At 43.9% G+C, this 22237-nt stretch overlaps 1 protein-coding gene across 4 annotated transcripts in view; it reads right to left on the minus strand.

The window, feature by feature from the left end:
• The window catches only part of atp8a1 (ATPase phospholipid transporting 8A1), a 508819-nt gene that overhangs the window by 324746 nt on the left and 161836 nt on the right, over nt 1-22237 (minus strand). For 2 of the 4 annotated variants that reach the window (XM_072496670.1, XM_072496671.1), the window contains 3 exons: nt 15911-15984; nt 13653-13722; nt 6480-6607 (listed from right to left, as the gene is read on the minus strand). In XM_072496670.1, the coding sequence (XP_072352771.1) occupies nt 6480-6607; nt 13653-13722; nt 15911-15984 (272 nt within the window). Of the gene's footprint in view, nt 1-6479; nt 6608-13652; nt 13723-15910; nt 15985-18930; nt 19005-22237 lie in introns of all 4 variants that reach the window. The other 2 variants (XM_072496674.1, XM_072496672.1) reach the window with 1 other exon arrangement.

Below are 22237 nucleotides of genomic sequence, written 5' to 3' on the forward strand. Positions count from 1 at the left end.
AGGGAGCTGTGCCACAGGGGGCGGGGCCGATAGGAAAGCACGGGGTTTTTTCCCGCGCTATGGAGATGATGGCGGGAAGATAGGCGCAGGAAGGAAGAGAGCCCCACACGCAGGGAGGTCAAAGAGAGAACGGGGGAAGCCGGGGTCAGCTAGAGTTAGCTGACTTTCGGAAGCATTATGGGGGGAGTAACCATGCTAGAGGGGGATCTAGCGGGGGGGGGGAACTAACTGGGTTGCTGCTGCTGAGTGCAAGGGGGAGCTGGCAAGAGAAGAGGTGGTCGGGACGGGAAGGCGCCGCCTGGGGGACAGATGGGTGCGCGGGACCTGGACGGGGGATGGCTCAGAAAAGGGGATGGCTAGTCGGCGGGGGGGGGGGGAGGGAGAGAAAGAGAGCGGCCCCCCAATCTGGCTGATCACATGGAATGTGAGGCGCCCAAATGGGCCGATTAAGAGGGCCCGGGTGTTCGCGCACTTAGAGACTGAAGGCGGACGTAGTCATGCTCCAGGAGACGCACCTGAAGGTGACGGATCAGGTTAGGTTAAGAAAAGGATGGGTGGGACAGGTATTCCACTCAGGGTTGGACGCAAAAAACAGGGGGGTGGCTATACTAGTGGGGAAACGAGTATCGTTCGAGGCTAAGAATATAGTGGTGGATAACGGGGGCAGATATGTGATGGTGAGTGGTAAATTGCAGGGAGAGGCAGTTGTGCTGGTGAATGTACATGCCCCGAACTGGGATTCATGAAGCGGATGCTGGGACGTATCCCGGACCTGGAGGTGGGAAGCTTGGTAATTGGGGGGGGAGGGGGGGGGGGGGGGGAGAAAACGGGACTTCAACACTGTGCTGGATCCAGGGCTAGACCAGTCTAGATCCAGGACCGGGAGAAGGCCGGCAGCGGCCAAGGTGCTTAAGGGATTTATGGAACAAATGGGGGGAGTAGATCCGTGGAGGTTTGCCAGGCCGCTGGCTAAAGAGTTTTCCTTTTTCTCCCATGTCCACAAGGTATATTCCCGAATAGACTTCTTTGTTATGAGTAGGGCACTGATCTCGAAGGTGGCAGGAACGGAGTATTCGGCCATAGCCGTTTCAGACCACGCCCCGCATTGGGTGGATCTGGAACTAGGAGAGGAAAGGGAGCAGCGCCCACTCTGGCGACTGGATGTGGGACTACTGGTGGATGAGGGGGTCTGCGGAAGGGTGCATTGAGAGACACCTGGAGGTCAATGACGATGGTGAGGTTCAGGTGGGGATAGTATGGGAAGCGCTGAAGGCGGTGGTTAGAGGAGAGCTGATCTCCATTAGAGCCCACAAGGAGAAACAAGAGGGCAAAGAAAGGGAGAGATTAGTGGGGGAGATTTTGAGGGTGGATAAAAGATATGCGGAGGCCCCAGACGAAGGACTATACAGAGAAAGGCGAAGACTTCAGACGGAGTTTGACCTGCTGACCACAGCAAAGGCAGAGGCACAGTGGAGGAAGGAACAGGGGATGCGATAGGAGTATGGGGAAAAGGCGAGCCGGCTGCTGGCCCACCAACTTCGTAAGAGGATAGCGGCGAGAGAGATTGGGGGAGTTAGGAACGAAACGGGAACTATGGAGCAGAGAGCAGGGAAGGTAAATGAGGTGTTCAAGACCTTTTATGAGAGGCTATATAAGTCCCAACCCCCGGGGGGAAAAGAGAGAATGCTACATTTTCTGGACCAACTAAGGTTCCCGAGGGTGGAGGAGCAGGAGGTGGCAGGTCTGGGGACGCCAATCGAGGTGGACGAGGTGACTAAGGGACTGGGGAACATGCAGGCAGGGAAGGCCCCGGGACCAGACGGGTTTCCGGTGGAATTCTACAGGAAATATGTGGACCTGTTGGCCCCGCTGCTGGCGAGAATCTTTAACAAGGCCAGGGAAGGGGGGATACTACCCCCGACAATATCATTAATTCTGAAGCGGGATAAAGATCCGCTGCAATGCGGGTCATACAGGCCTATCTCACTCCTAAATGTAGACGCCAAACTGCTGGCAAAAGTGCTGGTGACAAGGATAGAGGATTGCGTCCCGGGGGTGGTGCATGAAGACCAGACAGGGTTTGTAAAGGGGAGACAACTGAATGTTAACGTTCAACGGCTGCTGGGGGTGATGATGACACCCCCACCGGAGGGGGAGGCAAGATAGTGCGGCGATGGATGCGGAGAAGGCATTCGATAGGGTGGAGTGGGACTATTTGTGCGAGGTGCTGAGGAGGTTTGGGTTCGGGGAGGGGTTTGTTAGATGGGTCAGACTCCTATATGGGGCCCCAGTTGAGGGACTCTAAGAAGTGGAGGGGGGTGGTTAGAGGGGGAGAGGAGCATAGAGTGTCGCTCTACGCTGATGACTTACTGCTATACGTTGCGGACCCTGTAGAGGGGATGCCAGAGGTTATGCAGATACTGAGGGAGTTTGGAGATTTCTCGGGATACAGGCTAAATATGGGGAAGAACGAGCTTTTTGTAATACACCCCGGGGACCAGGGAAGAGGAATAGACGCTCTGCCGTAAAGGAGAGTGGAAAGGAGCTTCCGATATCTGGGGATCCAGGTAGCCTGGAACTGGGGAACTCTACACTGACTTAATCTGACGCGACTGGTGGAGCAGATGGAGGAGGACTTCAAGAGGTGGGATATGTTGCCACTCTCATTGGCGGGCAGAGTGCAGGCGGTAAAAATGATGGTCCTCCCGAGGTTTCTTTTCGTGTTTCAGTGTCTCCCCATTCTGATCACAAAGGCCTTTTTCAAAAAATAGACAAGAGCATGATGAGCTTTGTGCGGGCAGGGAAGACCCCGAAGGTAAACAGGGGGTTCCTGCAGCGCAGTAGGGATAGAGGGGGACTGGCGCTGCCGAGCCTGAACGACTACTACTGGGCGGCCAATGTGGCGATGGTTTGTAAGTGGATGAGGGAGGGAGAGGGGGCGGCGTGGAAGAGGCTGGAGATGGCGTCCTGTAAAGGAGCGAGCCTAAAGGCGCTGGTGACGGCGCCGCTGCCATTCTCCCCGAAAAGGTATCCCACAAACCCAGTGGTGGTGGCAACTTTGAGGATCTGGGGGCAGTGTAGGCGACACAGGGGGGTGACAGGTGCCTCGGTGTGGACCCCGATTAGGAATAACCACAGGTTTGTCCCAGGAAGGACGTTCCAGTGTTGGCAACGAGTAGGAATTAGGAAACTGAGGGACCTGTTTATAGACGGGACGTTTGCAAGTCTGGGAGCGCTGGAGGAAAAATATGAATTGCCCCTGGGGAATATCTTCAGATATATGCAAGTGAGGGCGTTTACGAGGCAACAGGTGAGGGAATTTCCGCTGCTCCCGACACAGGGGATCCAAGATGGAATGATTTCCGGGGTATGGGTCGGGGAGGGCAAAGTGTCCAAAATATATCAGGAGATGAGAGACGAGGGGGAGGTGATGATAGAGGAGCTGAAGGGAAAATGGGAAGAAGAGCTAGGGGAGGAGATTGAGAAGGGGCTATGGGCTGATGCCTTAACAGGGTAAATTCCTCGTCTTCGTGTGCCAGGTTTAGCCTGATTCAATTTAAGGTTCTACACAGAGCACATATGACGGGAGCAAGACTGAGCAGGTTCTTCGGAATGGAGGACAGGTGTGGGAGGTGCTCGGGAAGCCCGGCGAACCCCACACACATGTTCTGGTCGTGTCCGGCATTGGATGAGTACTGGGGGGGCGTGGCAAGGGTGATTTCAAAGGTGGTGAAGGTCCGGGTCAAGCCAGGCTGGGGGTTAGCGATATTTGGGGTAGCAGAAGAGCCGGGAGTGCAGGAGGCGAAAGAGGCCGATATTCAGGCCTTTGCGTCCCTAGTAGCCCGGCGCAGGATTTTACTCATGGGGAAGGAAGCGAAACCCCCCGGATAAACGACATGGCAGGATTCATAAAGCTGGAACTAATAAAATTTGCGTTGAGAGGATCGGCTCAGGGGTTCTCCAGGCGGTGGCAACCGTTCCTTGACTATCTCGCGGAACGTTAAGGGAAGATAGAGTGACAGCAGCAGCGGCCCGGGGGGGGGGGGGGGGGAGCACTATTTTTTGTTACTTTGTTAGTTCACTATATTATTTAAATAATGTTATTTACTAGTTATTGTATTATTTTTATGTTGATTTGTAAAAAACGGAAACATTTTGTTTGAAAAATTTAATAAAATATATATTTTTTAAAAAGGCGGCAAATGCAATGTTAACATTCATATCAAGAGGGCTAGAATACAGTACCAGGGATGTACTTCTGAGGCTGCATAAGGCTCTGGTCAGACCCCATTTGGAGTATTGTGAGCAGTTTTGGGCCCCGTATCGAAGGAAGGATGTGCTGGCCTTGGAAAGGGTACAGAGGAGGTTCACAAGAATGATCCCTGGAATGAAGAACGTGTCATATGAGGAACGGTTGAGGACTCTGGGTCTGCACTCGTTGAAGTTTAGAAGGATGAGGGGGGATCTTATTGAAACTTACAGGATACTGCGAGGCCTGGATAGAGTTGTCGTGGAGAGGATGTTTCCACTTGTAGGAAAAACTAGAACCAGAGGACACCATCTCAGCCTAAAGGGACGATCCTTTAAAACGGAGATGAGGAGGAATTTCTTCAGCCAGAGGGTGGTGAATCTGTGGAACTCTTTACCGCAGAAGGCTTTGGAGGCCAAATCATTGAGTGTGTTTAAGAGAGAGTTAGATAGGTTCTTGATTAATAAGGGGATTGGGGTTATGGGGAGAAAGCAGGAGAATGGGGATGGGAAAATATCAGCTCTGATTGAATGGTGGAGCAGACGCGATTGGCCGAGTGGCCTAATTCTGCTCCTACGTCTTACCTTGTGGACACAGATTTACGGTGATTTGCAAAAGAAGCAAACGTGATGTGAAAAAAAATATTTTCATGCAATGAGTAGTTCTGGCCTGGAATGTACTGCCTGGAAGTGTGGTGGAGGCAGGTTCAATCAAGGAATTCAAGAGGGCATTAGATGATTAATTAAATATAAATGAAGGGGTACAGGAAAAAGGCAAAGAATGGCACAAAAACATAACGCTCGTTTGGAGAGTTGGTCTCCATCTGCACCATAACAATTCTGTTGTTCTGTGACTGTAATGGAGCTGGTCAACAGAGAATCAAAAGAACTAGCACCCTACTGACTGAATAGGTTACAGATGTTCCTTCAGCTACTGAGTTTAGGGATTTGGAACTCTGAGACTATCTACAAATACACTTTGGCAGTTCGACACCAGCACTTCCTGTAATATTAAGTGTGTCAAAGAACCTGCATGCACAATTACCAGCAATGCTGTAGGCATAGAAATGAAAATAAGTGTAAGGTAAACAAAAAGGACAAGTTTATTTACCAAGAAAAGGAGATGAAGTACAAATGACAAAAGACAAATTAGCAGAATGAGCAGTAAAGTTAAGCACAAAAAAGTTAAGCTAATTGGGAAAGCAGATAATATCCCACTGTATGAGAGGAAGAGTGCTAAATTGAATACCAATTAATGCAGAATTCCAGGGATGCTCCAGACACTATGGGCGCGATTCTCCACTCCCACACCGGTTGGGAGAATCGCCTGGGCCGCCAAAATTTCCGGGGACGCCGGTCCAACGCCCTCCCGCGATTCTCCCAAGCGGCAGGAATGGCCCGGTCGAGTTTTGCGGGCCACAGGCCGGAGAATCGCCGGAGACACCGAAAATGGCGATTCTCCAGCACCCCCGCTATTCTGAGGCCCGGATGGGCCGAGCGGCCAGGCCAAAACAGCGGGTTCCCCCGGCACCGTCCACACCTGGTCGCTGCAGTCGTGGGCGGTGCGTGAACGCTAGGGGGGGGGGGGGGGCTGTGGGGGGGGGGGGGGCGAGGGGGGATCCTGCACCGGGCTTTACCTGGAATGTGGGGTGGCCCGCGATCGGTGCCCACCGATCGTCGGGCCGTCCTCTCTGAAGGAGGACCTCCTTCCTTCCGCGGCCCCGCATGATCCGTCCCCCAACTTCTTGCGGGGCGGACTTAGAGAGGACGGCAACCACGCATGCACGGGTTGGCGCCGGCCAACCCACGCATGCGCGGATGACGTCCGTTATGCGGCGCCGGCCGCGTCATCCGCGTCATCTATGCGGCGCCGCTTTTACGCGGGCGACAAGGCGTGGCGCGTGTAGATGACGCGGCCCCGATACTGGCCCATTGTCAGAGCCTGAAATCGGTCGGGACCGGGCCGTTCCGCGCCGCCGTGAACCTCGACGGCATTCACGGCAGCGTGGCCACTTCGGCGTGGGAGTGGAGAATCCCGCCCTATAGTCTTGGTTGCTTGGAAATGAGACTGGAGAAAGTTCTCCCCTCAAGGTTTGAACACTAACAACAGCAACATTCATTCTTTCCGTAAGCACCGAGTTTGAATGCAGATCAGTAAATACATTTGTACATTTTTTAAGAAAACATTTGCCCTTCATTTTTAATGCATCTTTTCTTTCAGCCTACTTTACCTCTTTCCATCAAATCGAATGTTGCCAACAAAATCATATAAATGCCGATTTGGACTCTCGCACTCGAGTTTTCCAGATAAATTCATTAAACTATCAATATCTTTTATCTCTGCTGTCTGGGGTAGACCCTTGAGGGAGAAAAAATAAATAAAATCACAACTTTAGTTTAAGTTAAATCTGGTCATCGGTTACTATTAATTTTCAATATGAGGGGCTAAATTTAACGTGGGTTCAGTGAGGTTATCTAGATGATGTTTGACCAGAAGTGTCTAAAAAAAAACTCTGGTATTGAATGCTTACATTCCTCAGAACATAGTTATCAAAAACATAGGTTGAAGTCAGTGTATTTCTAGTGTAACACAAGGCAAAATATGAGACTCCTGCATCCAATTATACTCTGTAGCTTCTTTTAGAACTTATGACTGTATGTACAACTGATTACCTTTTATGCTGATTCTTCATGTATGAACAGTGAAACAAGAGGAGATTTATGGCACGGAAGGACATTATTCAGCTCATCATATCGTTCAGCCCACCATAAAAAAAAGAGGTATCCAGCCTAATGCCACTTCCCAGCCCTTGGTCTGTCGTCCTGCAGATTATGGCACCTCGAGCATATCTAAGTGCGGTGAGCATTTTTGCCTCTCCCACCCTTTCAGGCTGTGGGTTCCAAGCTTTCAGCAACATGATATTACTCAACGTCTCTTTAATCCTTCCAGTTACTTGAAATTTACATCCCTTATTGGCGCCTCTGCTAAGGGAAATAAATAATTTTTACCCACTCTATCTAGAACCCTCATAACTTTATAAGCTTTTCATCTTGTATTCATCAGAATTATCGCAAGAATACCAATGTCAGGAAAGCAGAGTATCAAGAGTGCTGATTGGTTGGTCAGTGGACTCTGATTGGTAGGAGGCACTGCCATGGAGGATACACCAGCAATGATGTCTGACAGTTAACTGCCAAGCATGGTTTGAAAACTTAAAATCAGGCAGCTCAACTCTGATTGGTCAAGGCATTGTCCTGAGGAATGGACTAGTGAATGGCTATCACTCATTTTATTTAGCTGAAACAAGCACAATATGTGTACATGTTCTTTCGGTCTTCAAAGTATAGGGTCCTGTGTATTAATATTTGTAGCTTCCAGTGCATACAAATGCACCACACTATGAGCTTAACTGACACTCTTAAATTGGTCGTCAGTGTTATTTTTAGCATCGACGATTATTTAGCAAATGTTGTCCAATCATGGAATCACATCTAATGTTGGACACTGTGGCCCATAACATCCTGCAGGATTCGTGACTTTAAGTTCACTGGGGTGCTGCACATGCAGAGTGTGATCCCCCAGAAGTGTGAGCACTCAGGAAGGTGGGCTAAAAGCGGTGTTTAAACTTCCAGCTGTTTTTTTTCCTGCTTAAAGCCCTGCGATGCTGAATGAAAATTCCAGTTGCAGCGTGAACCTGGGCTACCCAGATATTTGGTGAGTTTTTACAGCTTTTTAATTTACATTGAAATTTTTCATCTATTGTTTGGTAGGTTAATGTTTTATATTATTAGTGCATTTATAAATCTGTTCAAAATGCAAATAAAAAGATATATATATATATATTTTTTTTAATATAAACTTGTCATGAGGCTATTAATGTCATTGAAAGGGTATTTCATTGAATAAAGTGAGTTTGAAGTCACTGAAGGGTAAATATTTGTTTTAAACTTTGGTTCGTCATGAGGATGTTAATTACATTAAAGAAACTATAATGGATAGAATGCGGTGATCACGGTGTAAATGTTCACCTAAGATACTCCATGTTACTGGCCACTGGTTCTGTGGGTCCTTGCATGGCTGATGAGCCCGATCCTAGGGCCACATCTTCAATCACTCACTTGGCAGGAGTTTCCAAAAGGTGGAATCGGTCCTTGAACGCTAAATTGTGAGTATTCCTTTCTAAGGCTCCTTTTCCGGGCGTCCTCTTGCCGTGGGGTGTGCTCGAAGAATTGTGACCCTTCAATCAGGAGGTTCCTCCAAGCAGGTCTCTTCTGAGCAAAGGTCTCCTGGGCATTGATGTCTATGTTCCATTTCTTGAGGTAAGCCTACAAGATGTCTTTGAAGAGGTTCCTTTGTCCTCTTCTTGTTCAGGACCCTTCCTTGAGCTGGGTAAAGATGATTTGCTTTGGCAGTCGGGGCACTGACATCTGAAGCATATGGGCAGCCCAGCGGAGTTGGTTTTGGATGATCATGGCCTCAATACTGGTGCTATTGACTCCTTCAAGGACATGCTAGCACACCAGCTGATTCAGAGCTAAAGTATATTTGGATTTTGAAATGTATTTTAAGATAAGTTGTTTACAAGACTCCCTGATGTAATGTTCATCCTTAGAAGCCTCAGTGAATACTTCAAATGCTTTAGCAAAGCTTAATGCCTTCGCCGATATATGCAAGCCTCCTGTAAGCTAATGTGAACTATCTGTCTCACAGGTATTGCAGCAAATCAATCACCCACCCTTACTGCCAAAAGACATCCCAAAATAATGTTAGAGGAGATGTGTGCCAGGACACTGCACTTCAGCAGCTGCTGCTTTCAGACATTGAGTTGTCCATTAACAATTATCAAAACCTCATCTCACTCCCCTCAACAAATAGACAGGACCGTTGTGTTTAAGTGAGAAAATATATTTTATCATGAGAAATTTGTAAAAGTTGAGGTAGTGGACCTTGGGTAGGGTGCTCTTTCCAAGAGCCGGTGCAGACTCGACGGGCCGAATGGCCTCCTTCGGCACTGTAAATTCTATGGTAGTTTTAGGTCATTGATTAGCTGATAAAGTTAAACGTTAACAGAGCGCCTGGAGGAAACTCACCAGACATGGGGAGAACGTAAAAAGTCCACAAAGATAGTCATTCAAGGCCGGCAAACGTGATGGCCTTAGAGCCATTCATGAGTTTGTGTGACTTACTGATAAAAATGATCAGATCATTGCGAGCTGGATTTGTGCAAGTTGTCATGGAAGTGTCCCTTTAAGAAATGTTGTGTCTCATCAAATGGCTTCAGTGATGTCATTGTGTGGGTTGAGCAGGGCTGTGGCTCTCTGAGTTTGACTTTCGTTTTTGAGCTGGGAGCTGTTGTGTGGCTCTGAGTTTTTCTGCTTTCGTTTTAACATTTGGATGCTGAATTCAGACAGAGAAATCTGGTCTTGTCTCTCTCTCCTGCATGTTAAAAGGTGTTTCCAGATGACTTGATAACTTAAAAGTGATAACTGTTTTCTGGAAAGAATTCAAACCAACTGTTTTGGTAAAAGGGTTTCCTGGTTTATGGAATGTTGTTATTAAATTGAAACAGCTTAGGGGAATTCATTAAGGGTTATATATAGAGTACAGTAGCTGTTATGGGGCATTTATGTTTGTAGTTGATAAAAATGCTTACTGTGTGCGTTTATAAAAATGTTAACTGAATTTGTAGAATCAACTTTGTTTTTGATTAAAAGTGCTTAAGGCCTCTGTTGAATAACACCCGAAAGGCAGGCCCTTGTGCTCATCGTAACCAAAATCTACAATCAATTGTAGGTCAGGTGAACTCCATGATATACTTTGGAGTTTTCTAAACCCTGGCCCATAACAAATGATGAAGAACTGCGGCATGATATACATGACAGGATTCAACCTCATGGCTTGCTGCGTCTGGGAATATATGGGCTTCTCAAGATACAAAAGCGATGTTCCATTATACCCATCTTGTCTATTACTGGTACTGCACAGCATGAATTGGCCAAATGGTTGGCCAAATTATTACAACCAGTTTTGAACAAGTTTTCCAGATACAACGTGAAGGATTCCTTCACATTTGCGAAGACCATAGAGGACTGGCTTATCAATAGGAATGCCGTGTTCCATATGCTCATTTGACATCATTGACCTATTCACCAATACAGTATTGCATTTGCTCATTTGACATTGCTAGCCTATTCACCAATGCTGTGGGCAGCATAGTCACACAGTGGTTAGTACTGTTGCTTCACAGCTCCAAGATCCCGGGTTCGATTCCCAGTTTGGGTCACTATCTGGACAGAGTCTGCACGTTCTCCCCATGTCTACGTGGGTGTCCTCTGGGTGCTCTTGCTTCCATCCACAAGTCCCAAATGACGTGCTGTTAGGTAATTTGGACATCCTGAATTCTCCCTCTGTGTACCCGAACAGGCGCCGGAATGTGGCGACTAGGGGCTTTCTACAGTAACTTCATTGCAGTGTTAATGTAAGCCTACTTGTGACAATAAAGATCATTATTGAAGTCATAGATATACAAGCTGCAGCACTATATCATGGCAATCTAGACTCACCACCGTTGTGTGAATCAATATTCATTGGGCTGATTAACTCAGCAACTCATGCAGTTAAGTTTAGCTTTAATAACAGCATGTATGCCTAAATAGATGGCATGGCATGGGATCCCCACTAAGCCCAACTCTCTCAAACATCTTCATCGGGTTCGATGAGAAACGTTTGGGTGGAATGACACCCAACTTCCGGATAAAAGCATATTATTGCGGATGCTGGAATCTGAAACGAAAGAGAAAATGCTGGAAAATCTCAGCAGGTCTGACAGCATCTAGAGGGAGAGAAAAGACAAAAGAGAAAATGCTTTGACAAAGAGTCATCGGACTCGAAACATTAGCTCTTTTCTCTCCCGACAAATGCTGTCAGACCTGCTGAGATTTTCCAGCATTTTCTCTTTCGTTTTGACACCCAACCTCCTACTCCTTGCATATTTCTGATATGTGGATGCTACATTTGCGATGTTTAAATCCGTAGCAGTACGTAATAATTTCTTTGCATGGCTTCATCACGTGTCCAAAATTCACCTTTGAAGTGACATAATCTTGACATAATATTTAAGAAATCTGCCAATGCGTTCTCTACCACTGTCCATGACAAGCCTAACTTCACTGGTCAATACACACGTTTGCATTCTTACTGTTCCACGCGCTATAAGATTGGTCTCATTGACAATCTTATGAATAGGGTCCGAGCTACTTGCTCATCATGCAGGCTTGATGCCAAAATAGAGCATATCAAAGACATCCTGTGGAATAATGGATGCCTAATCAGATCATTTTGCGCTGCATATCGCACAAACTCATGAATGGACACTAGGCCTGTCTTTTTAGGCCCTAAAAAGGCACAGCTCACATCAGATTACCCTGGAAGGGCAAGGTATCTCAAATATTTGAGCAACCGGATGAAACCAGCTGCTACTATGCAGTAGCAGCATAAGTGATATTCACCACTAACAGGATGCTGCTGATAAGACAAAAAGACATTCTGCCCATAACAACAAATTAGTAATGTGATATATGAATTTCAGTGCCTGTGATGCTACATATGTAGGCCATGCACCCGAAAGACTGGTGGATGATTGCCACTCTTCGCAAAGGGAAAGGTAGAGACCATACCCAACCAGTCTGTACATGCAAAACTTAAAACACAATATCCAACATTATAAATTTTGTGATTGGACAACATTTGTTAGATAATCCTCAGTGTGCTAAAGATTACATCAACAACCAATTTAAGGTGGTCAGTAGGGTTCGCAGTGTGGAGCATTTGCATGTACTGGAAGCTACACAAATTAATACAAAAGGGCTTGTTCATTGCAGACAGAAAGAACATATTCAAATATTCCAGCTAAACAAAATAAATGATAGCAATTCTCTGTTTCATTCCTCAGGGCAATGCTTTGGCCAGAGTCAAGCAGCCTGGTTTAATTTTCCAAACATTGCTTGGCAGTTACCGGTCGGTCACCGTTAACTGGTGGATTCTCCATGGCAATACCTCTACCAGTCAGAGTCCACTTGCCAACCAATCAGCACTCTGGTCTCATACAGTATAATGCTGTCATCTGAGATTCGTAGACTTTTGCAGTTCAGGAGGACGACAGTCGGTCCATCATGCCCACACCCGTCAACAAAGATCTGCCTACACTCAACTCATTTTCCAGCATTTGGCCTATAGCCCTGGAGCAGCACAAGTGAATGCCAAAATACTTAAATACTATGAAAGTTTCTGATTCAACCACAGTTTCAGGCAGCTGGTTCCAGACACCCATCACCCTCTTGAGTGAAAAGGTTTATTTTCAACTCCCCTCTTAGCCTTCTACTTTGTACTTTAACCCTATGCCCCCTGGTTATTGACCCTCCTACTAATAGAAAAAGTGCCTTTCTATCCACCCCATCTATGCCCCTCAATCTTATACACCTCTATCAGGTCCCCTCTTAACCTTTGCTGCTCCAAGGAAAATAGCCCCAACCTATTCAATCTTTTCTCATAACTCAGACTCTCCAGCCCAGGCAACATCCTGGACTCCTGTAATGTGGTGACCAGAACTGCACGCAGTACTCCATTTCTGGCCTGACAAGAATTTTATACAGTTCTAGCATGACCTCCCTGCTCTTGTATTTATTCTATGTCTTGGCTAATAAAGACAAGTATCCCATATGCTTTTTTAACCACCTATCTACCTGCCCTGCCACCTTCGGGGATCTGTGAAAATGCATTTCAAGGACCCTTTGATCTTCAGTACTTTCCAGGGTCCTACTATTTATAGTGTAACCCTTTGCCTTGTTAGCCCTCCCCAAGTGCATTACTTCCCATGTTTGCAGATGCAATTCCATTTGCCACTTCTCTGCCCACCTGACGAGTCCATTAATAAACTGCTACAGTCGAGGGCTATCCTCCTCACTATTTACTACCCTACCAATTTTCAGGTCATCCACGAACTTCTGGATCATACCCCCTACATTTAAGTTCAAATCATTAATGTACACCGCAAATAACAAGGGCCCCAGCACAGAGCCCTGTGGAACTCCACTGTAAACACGTTTTCAGCTGCAGAAACATTTCTCTACCATCACCCTCTGCTTGCTTCCGGACTCTCAGCCAATTTTGGATCCAATGTGCCAATTTGTCTTGACACTCTCCCCTGACATTGGTATTCTTGTGATTGTCCTGATGAGTGCATGATGAAAAGCTTTGACAAAATATTTTCTTTCTGCAATACTCAAAAGTTCTTTACTACCACAGGACTATATATTTATGGGTTTTTTTTTTTACTACCAAAGGACTATATTTATGTTTTTTTAAACAATGTTTTAAATGCAAACCAATTCGGATGAAAACTTACCTGTCGAATCTTAAGATTTGTTTCTCCATCTAAATTAGAAGTTTCAATGTAGCACATTGCCTGTGGTTCACTGATATGAAACAGAATGACAAGTTTATCAAATTTTAAACAGTTAATGTATGATTGCATGGAAAATGTGCAAGGCAATTGTCACTGAGCGAATTAAACTCCAACAGAACAATAGCGGTTAACCATTTCCTAATGTAATTACAACATTTTTCACTTAAAAATGCATCTTTAGTTTTGCGCCAAACTCATGGCTAACCATTATAAAATTGTTTGCAAGCGTTACAGTAAACCTTCTATACATTCCGTATTGTGGAATTTAAAAATTTAATTTTCAGAAATATATGAACTGAATTAGTTTGAACACTGGTTCACTTCTTGAAATAATGGAATTTTATTAAAATAGAAAATTGTAATCATAATTTTAAGGATCAAGATTTAACTGTTTCCCAACGTGTTACCTCACGACTCAAATGTTAGACTATGCAGTTAGCCAAATGTTTATTCATTTAGATACATGATTATGGAAATTTGAGTAATTATCTTTGTTATTTAATTTACAAACAGAATAAGGATGTCCAATTTTTAATGATTTATCTTAAGTCTAATTTTCAACTTCATCTATATACAAAATGAGTAATGGTTATACAAAAGTTGGCTGAACAGACCAAAGATGATTTTATTAGCTTTGCTCTGCAGATAACAAAACACTTTTGCACCAATTCCTGAAAGCACATCTTGGCATTTTCTACTCCCATTGATATTTAAGGGAGGAAAGAAACACTTTCTCATTATTTAATTCAGACAATGATAACAGCCCAATTACTACCGGAAGGGTAAATTCCACGATTGTTCAGAAAGATGTGCCCTGGGAACTTGTGCATTCTGCAATCAGGGGAATAGCTCATGCATGTTACATGTGCAAGAAAATATTGTGTACCTGTTAATCAAGGGGGAGTGGGACAGGGGTAGCATAATCCAAAAGGCAAAATAGTATATGTAAAACAATTAGAAAAATATTTCATAAGAGCACATCAGTTAATGCAGCAGTGAAACTACACAACAGTTAACATATACAGGTCAGAAAAATTGGAACTATGCAGCAAGCTTCCTGAGTTACACCATAAAATGCGGTTGCAATATTGTAGTAATTACATTTGCCACAGCGACATGCATTTGTCACATAATACAAAATGTGAGAGGTTATAAAATTCAGGAACATGCAAAAGGGAACATTCAGAAAAGTACAGTGGGTCCTCCAGCGAGCTTGTAAAACTCACCAAGAAAAGTTATTAAACAGGGTACCTCCTTATACAGCTCAACTCAGTGAAATTACATTTTTAGAAAAGCACCTTTTGCTGTAAACAGCTCTAAAATATTTATTTTGCTCTAAAGGATAAGCATAAGTAACTGGACTTTCTGCAAGTCATTATTTTAACATGGCTTACTTCACTTCTAAAATTGACCTTTTTATGGTATCACAATTAGTTGAGCCATTACCTTTGCTTTGCATAGTTTTTTGGATATTAACTAATTGAATATGTACAACTTTGGTGTTATAAAATAAGCCACTTTTAATATCATAGACAAAAATGATAATTTGTGAACTATTTATCTCAGAAGTATTTATGCACAATATATGGAAATCTTTAATAAAATTGATGTTGGGAAATACATTCACATTGCATTTTGTTCTTCTAACAAATCTCGGTCAGTGAAGGGGAATAGATTATTTTGACTGAACATAATAAAATTACTGGGGAACAGAATGGTGGATATTGAAACACAAATGTGTTGCACTAGAAAATTATGGAACTGATTCTATAAGGCAAAATTCTAAATCTCAACTGTGCTGCCATGGAGAGCCAAACAAACAGAGGCCAGGTACTTTCCAGAAGTACGAAGCAGAGAAAGAATAAGCAGCTTGCCTTTGTGCACTTCAGAATTTTGTAAGCAGCAGCTCTGGAGGAAGTCTATGGGCAAACTTTCACACCATCTCATCAGTCAGTAAAGAAGCTACATTGTATTGGAGAAGGGGATCAAATTGACATTTTGCACACCCTGCCTTTCCTGCCCCCCCACCAAACAAGATAATTGATGTCAGTAATCAGAATTAATGCAGAAATCTGGTGCACAATGTGAATTGAAGTACATTTGAAGAAGAATTACAAATAGCCACTTTGGGGCTGCTTTTGAGGACCCACTGCTGCTTTAAAATGCTACAGTATTTTATTCCCTAAATCAAATCTGACCTTGATGACAGAATGACGAGGTCAGCTGGGAGATGTTCCCCATTGGTCACCTTCACAATCTCCCCCACTGCCACCTATATTAATCCCAGCAGATAGAGGGTTAGGACATACGTACACACACATACAAAATTAATGGGAGGGATGGGGAGGGATAAGATAATGATGGAAAACGTGATGGGGAAAAGGCAAAAAGCAAATTGATTGGTTACACAGAAAATAAAAAACAATTAAAATTTCTTTGCTATATAATTTTTCAAAATCCATTTTATTCATGTCAGAGGCAATCCTATGACTCCTAGGATTACCAAAAGGATCTGTATGTAATATGAATATTTATACTAGGAAAATTATTTCTCTAGAACTACATTTTACAGAAAATACAGCATCTTCCTAAATTCCACCAAGGTAAAACACAGAAAATGGACATAAAAACTGCAATTTGAACAATCTTAAAGGCTTAAACCATCTACAATTTCAAATCATCAAGAAAATATATATTAATTTGGTGGCGTGTAGCACCATATGAAGTGCTGCTTGCAGCACTCAATAATTCGCACATGAAATTAATTTGAGATTAATTTTTAAAATGAAGTTAATAATAAATTACAACTCAATGACAAGTTGGTACCTCACTATTCTGGTTTTCACTAACAGCAACACATTGGCAACAAAATTCATCTTTCAACTATGGTTTTAAGGCAAAATGGTAATTGAGGGTGTGTTGTGCATTTTGTAAGGTTATAAACTGAAGCACTGCTAAAATAAAAAAAGGCACTCTACTTATATTTCAAATATACCTTTAAACGAAAATCAGGACTTCTGAATTTTCACTTACAAAAATAATCTAGGCCATGGGTGACGTGAACAGAAAATGGATTTTGCAAAAGAAAACATCTAAAAAAGGTTTCAAAGAAAGAGTCTCCAAGAAAATGGTTCTGCAAAAAAATGGACACGAAGTTGCATTTCGTGAACAATCATTTAGTTTCATTTTAAATGTTAGCGCTTATATCAGTTTAATTTTCGAGCTGACTTTCTACAAATTTAGTCTCATCTGACTGTATATGCAACCAGAACTTTAAAAGATCCCCTGTAAATACAACTCGCAGTAATAAAAAGTCCTAAATCTGAAACTATTTCGAAATAGTACAGAAACAAACTATTGTGGTGGCACTTGCCAGCAAAATAGCAAAAAAAAAATTTATAGTGCAAAATCAATCATGGCCGTTAAATTAATAAAGCAAATTTATTATTTCAAATCTATAGTAATTATTTTACTGCTCAAGCATCATAGAATTATGGAATCCTTAAGAGTGCAGAGGGATCAATTTTCTCTTTTGGCCCTCATTAAAGTTGAAAAATAGGAGGTAAGTGACTTATTTTACATAGGTTAATTTAAGCTGCATGAGCCAGCTACCTGTGGCCTCCAATGCTGATCCTGATGGAAGCATGTGGGGTCAGTGGGAGGAAACTTTACTTTCAAGGGCCTGGTGATACCTGAGCAAATATCAGAGTATTTCAGGCACCCACTGGTCCACACACGATGGAGGTTCTGCGCTTGCTACCCTTCTATGCTAAAAAGATGTTCCTGCTCCCTCTGCCAGGCAATCAATAATAAAACTTTACTCTTCAGACTGTTCACCTGGTATGCCTCCCCTCTGCTGGAACCCACTTACAGAAGAGAGGTTATTCAGCCATATTATGCCAGTGCTGGTTCTTTGATTCAACTTGACTCACTTCCCTGCTCTTCTCCATATTGCAGCAAATCTTCCTTTCCAAGTATTTTTCCAATTTCCTTCTGAAGATTATTAAATCTCCTCCCATCTTCCTTCCAGATACTGCACTCCAAATCGTAACCTACTGCATTAAAAACACTTTCTTCATCTCCCCTTTTACTCTTGGTAAGTTACCTTAAATCTGTGCCCTCTGGTTACCAAACTACCTGCCAGTGGAACACTTTCTCCTCATTTACCCCAAGACCTCAGTTAAATCTCTCCTCAACCTCAATTTCAGATTCTCTAGTGTCGCAATTTAACGGAAGTTCCTCATGCATGACATTAATCAGGTAAAATTCATCTGTACCTACCCCAAAGCCTCAACCTTGTTTCTGAAGTGTTAAGCCTAGAATTGTACACAATGCTCTAGCTGAGGCCTAATCACTGATCTATAAAAGGTTCAGCATAACAGTCCTTGACCCTTCTGAAGGAAACCCATCGTTCTCTCAGGCCTCTACAATTACTTTGGGTTCCGCGGAGCCTGGGGAAGTGGAACCTTAAGAGCGCAAGGAAGCCCGCTTCTCCTGACATAGATGATCATGTCTGGGGCCCAGACAAAGCCCAGTGAAACTCCTGAACCGAATGTACCTGTTGGAGCTACAGCAGGATTTTAGCTGGTGTCCTTAATTCACTCACAAGGAGCATTATTTTAATGGTAAATAGATAACCCTTTGGGTTGTCATGATTAATTCAGGACTTGGTAAAGTGGAGATAAATATATGATGGTCTTAACCTATTCGGGGTATTGTTGTGGCGAACAATTAAAAAAACTCGATAAGCTGGATAGGTATTAATAAGGGAGAACTACTTTTGACAATAGTTATTTTAAATCAATTGTCCTTCCTTTTTTTTAGAAAAAGAAATTCCAGTTAAGGGGCAATTTAATGAGGCCAATCCACCTACGCTGCACATCTTTGGGTTGTAGGGTAAGGCCCTCACAAACACGGGGAAAATGTGCTAACTCCACACGGACCGTGACCTGAGGCTGTGATTGAACCTGGGTCCTCGGCACTGTGAGGCAGCGGTGCTAACCACTGCTTCACCATGCCACCCTAATCAAATTGTCCTTCCTGACCCCAAAACCCACAACTTGATATTCATATTGGACCAAGAACATGCTAAACAATAAATGAGAAATGCGTGATCTAGTTCCATTTTGCCTTTGACCCCATTTTCTTGGAGCAACACTGGGACGGTGCAGGAGGTAGAGGGGCCATCCTCTACACAAGCATCAGCAGGCATCTCTACCTTGATGAGAGTAGTACAGTATCAGCAGGTATGAATTCTGTGCAATTTATTTTAACTATATCGCCAACCTCTACCTGCAAGAAAGAAACTATTAAGTGGTTAAGACTAGCATTTGAATGTTGCAGCAAACTGAATGAGGTCTCATGAAGTTCAACATTATCTCATAATGTTTCTATTAAAGTTCTAGGATTAGAATATGTAAGCAGAGGAGTTCTGAAATATTTTAAAATGCAGACCATGTAAACCATCTTAAAATCAGTTATACCAAGAGAATTTTCCAGGCTAATTTTAATTGCATTTTAGAATTACATAACACTGTATAGCACAGAAAAAAGCCACTTGGCCCAACTGGTCAATGCTGACCCTTATGCTCCACATTTGCGTTCTCCCAACCATTAAAAATCTTCTGTATAAAAGTAGTGAACACTCAGCATATTTTATTGACTCAAAGGTAGTATCAGTCTTGTCCACACCAGAAACATGCTGATTCCTACTAGGTTATTTTGTGTTTGTACGCATTCTCTGCATACCTACTGATCCATTTTGGAGGAGGAAATGGGATAGCCAGACATTGTGGTCTAAGCAGGAACCACTAATATAGGACAAAGGGCTGAGGTCTAGAAGTCAAAAGTTTCAGGAACTAGGGAAGAAGTTGAAAAGCAGAACCTCAGAAGAAACAAGTCTGGATTTAATCCCAGTATCATGTGTACTGGAGTAGCTGCATAAAAGTCACCATGTACCATATATGGGCAGCATGGTAGCACAGGGCAGCACACGTGGCTAGCACTGTGGCTTCACAGGTTCGATTCCCTGCTGGGTCACTGTCTGTGCGGTGTCTGCACATTCTCCCAGAGCCGCGTGGGTTTCCTCCGGGTGCTCCGGTTTCCTCCCACAGTCCAAAGACGTACAGGTTAGGTGGATTAGCCATGGTAAATTGCCCCTTAATGTCCAAAAAGGTTGGGAGAGGTTTATGGGGATAGGGTGGAAGCGAGGGCTTAAGTGGGTCGGTGCAGACTCGATGGGCCGAATGGCCTCCTTCTGCACTGTATGTTCTTATATAGTGGACTAGGTTGATTTTTGGTTGAAGAAATGCACTGAAGGGAGGACTTCAGGTTCCTGGTCATTGGAATTACTGATGGGACAGAAGGGTTCTATTGAAGTGGACTCAAGTTATCCTCATGGGAGCAGCATGGTGGCACAGTGATTAGCACTGCTGCCTCACGGTGCTGAGGTCCCAGGTTCAATCCCGACCCCGGGTCACTGTCCGTGTGGAGTTTTCACATTCTCCCAGTGTTTGTGTGGGTCTCAGCCCCATAACCCAAAAGATGTGTAAGCTAGGTGGATTGGCCACGCTAAAATGCCCCTTAATTGGGAAAATAAATTGGGTACGCTAAATTTATAAATAATTTTTTTTAATAATAAAAGTTATCCTCATGTCATGGGGAGGTTAACCAGTGCTATGTGGAGGGATGGGTTTAAACTAATAGAAACTGGAAAATGACAAGATAGTTTCTTTAATTTATTCACCCGATCTGGACATCGCAAAGATAGCTTTAATTGCTTATCCCCAATTGCCCCTGGTGTGATGATGAGCCAACTGTTGAATGCAGTCCTGGTTGAGAAAGTGCTCTTGCAGTACTGTTAAGGAGACAATTCCAGGATTTTAACCCAAGAATGATGAAAGACCAGCAATATATTTCGAAAGTGGATAGGGTGTGACTTGCAGGGAAACTTGGATGTTGCAATGTCCAATATTCCTGCTGCTCTTTTGTCCTTCAGATGTGGCAGAGTTAGAAGGTGCTGCTAATGAAGTACTGCTGTAAAGGATCTTCTGGATGATCCACAAAGAGGACACCGTAAGCTGGTGCTGGAGGGACTGAATGTTTATCAAGATGGATGTTTATCACGTTGGATGGAGTACCAAACAAGTGGTCTGCTTTGTTCTACAAATGGCTGAGCTTCCCGAATGGTGTTGGAGCTGCTCTATCCAGACTAGAAGATAGTATTCCACCACACTTGTGAATTGTACCTAGATGGCTGGTCAGTGGTGAATCACTCACCGGCATCTGATCTGCTCTTGTATTCACAGTAGTTAAATGGATGGTTCAGTTAAATTTCTGGTCAATGGTGACTCCGAGCATGTTGACAGTGGGGGATTCAATGATGCCAACATCACGGAATGTCAAGGAAAATTTCCTGGACTCGCTATTGTTGGAAATGGACATTACATGGTAGTTGTGCGGTGTGAATGTTACTTGCCATTTATCATAGAATTTACAGTGCAAAAGGAGGCCGTTCAGCCCATCGAGTCTGCACCGGCTCTTGGCAAGAGCACCCCACCCAAGGTCAACACCTCCACCCTATCCCCATAACCCAGCAACCCCACCCAACACTAAGGGCAATTTTGGTCACTAAGGGCAATTTATCATGGCCAATCCACCTAATCAATCCAGCCCGAATGTTGAATGGGTAGATCAATCATGAAGCAGCTCAGTATGCTTAGGACACGACCTTCTGGAACACCTGCAGGGATATCCTGGTGCTGAGATAATAAGATTCCAACAACCAAAATCATCCTCTTTTAGCTCGGTTTTACTTCAACTTGGAGAGTTTTCTCCAATTTCCACTGACTTCAATATTATGAGGTCTCATTAATGCCATGCTTCGTCAAATGCTGCCTTAATGTCAAAGGTTGAAAAGGATCTTCTGGATGATTCTCCTCACTGAAATTCATCACTTTTGTCCATGTTTTGACCAAGGCTGTTATGGCGCCAAGCAATTAAGGCTGAACATTGGGGAGTAATTTTCCCTTGATAGCACTGTTGACATCTTCCACCAGTCTGCTGTTGGTTGAAAGTAGGTTGATGGGACAGTAGTTGGCTAGATTGGATTTTTCTCTTGTGTGAACAGTACATTCCTGGGCAGATCCACCTGATCAGCTAGATGCCTAACTGTAGCTGCCCTCGAAGAGTTTGGCTTGAGGTATGGCGCGTTCAGAAGCACAATGCAGGTAGCATGCCACAAAAATAGAGATATACATTTTGACCAATGCTAAGATGTCAGCTTTGAAGTAAAAGTGTCAAGTATGCAGGCAAATGGATTTATAAAATCACGGTTCATTAATCGAGAATTAATTATATCTGGTGCTAATTATATCATACAAGGCGATCACCAGATCATTGCTTTTCTTCTCAGGAACGTCATAAGAGAGCCAAGTGCTATTAAAGAGGACTTACCGATGTATTCAATGCAATTTAAAATGTCTTATTTTATGATGCCACCTGGGTATAAAGCCTCTGAATCAATT

The sequence above is a fragment of the Scyliorhinus torazame genome, chromosome 3 (genome assembly GCF_047496885.1).
Source record: "Scyliorhinus torazame isolate Kashiwa2021f chromosome 3, sScyTor2.1, whole genome shotgun sequence".
Taxonomy (NCBI): Eukaryota; Metazoa; Chordata; class Chondrichthyes; order Carcharhiniformes; family Scyliorhinidae; genus Scyliorhinus; species Scyliorhinus torazame.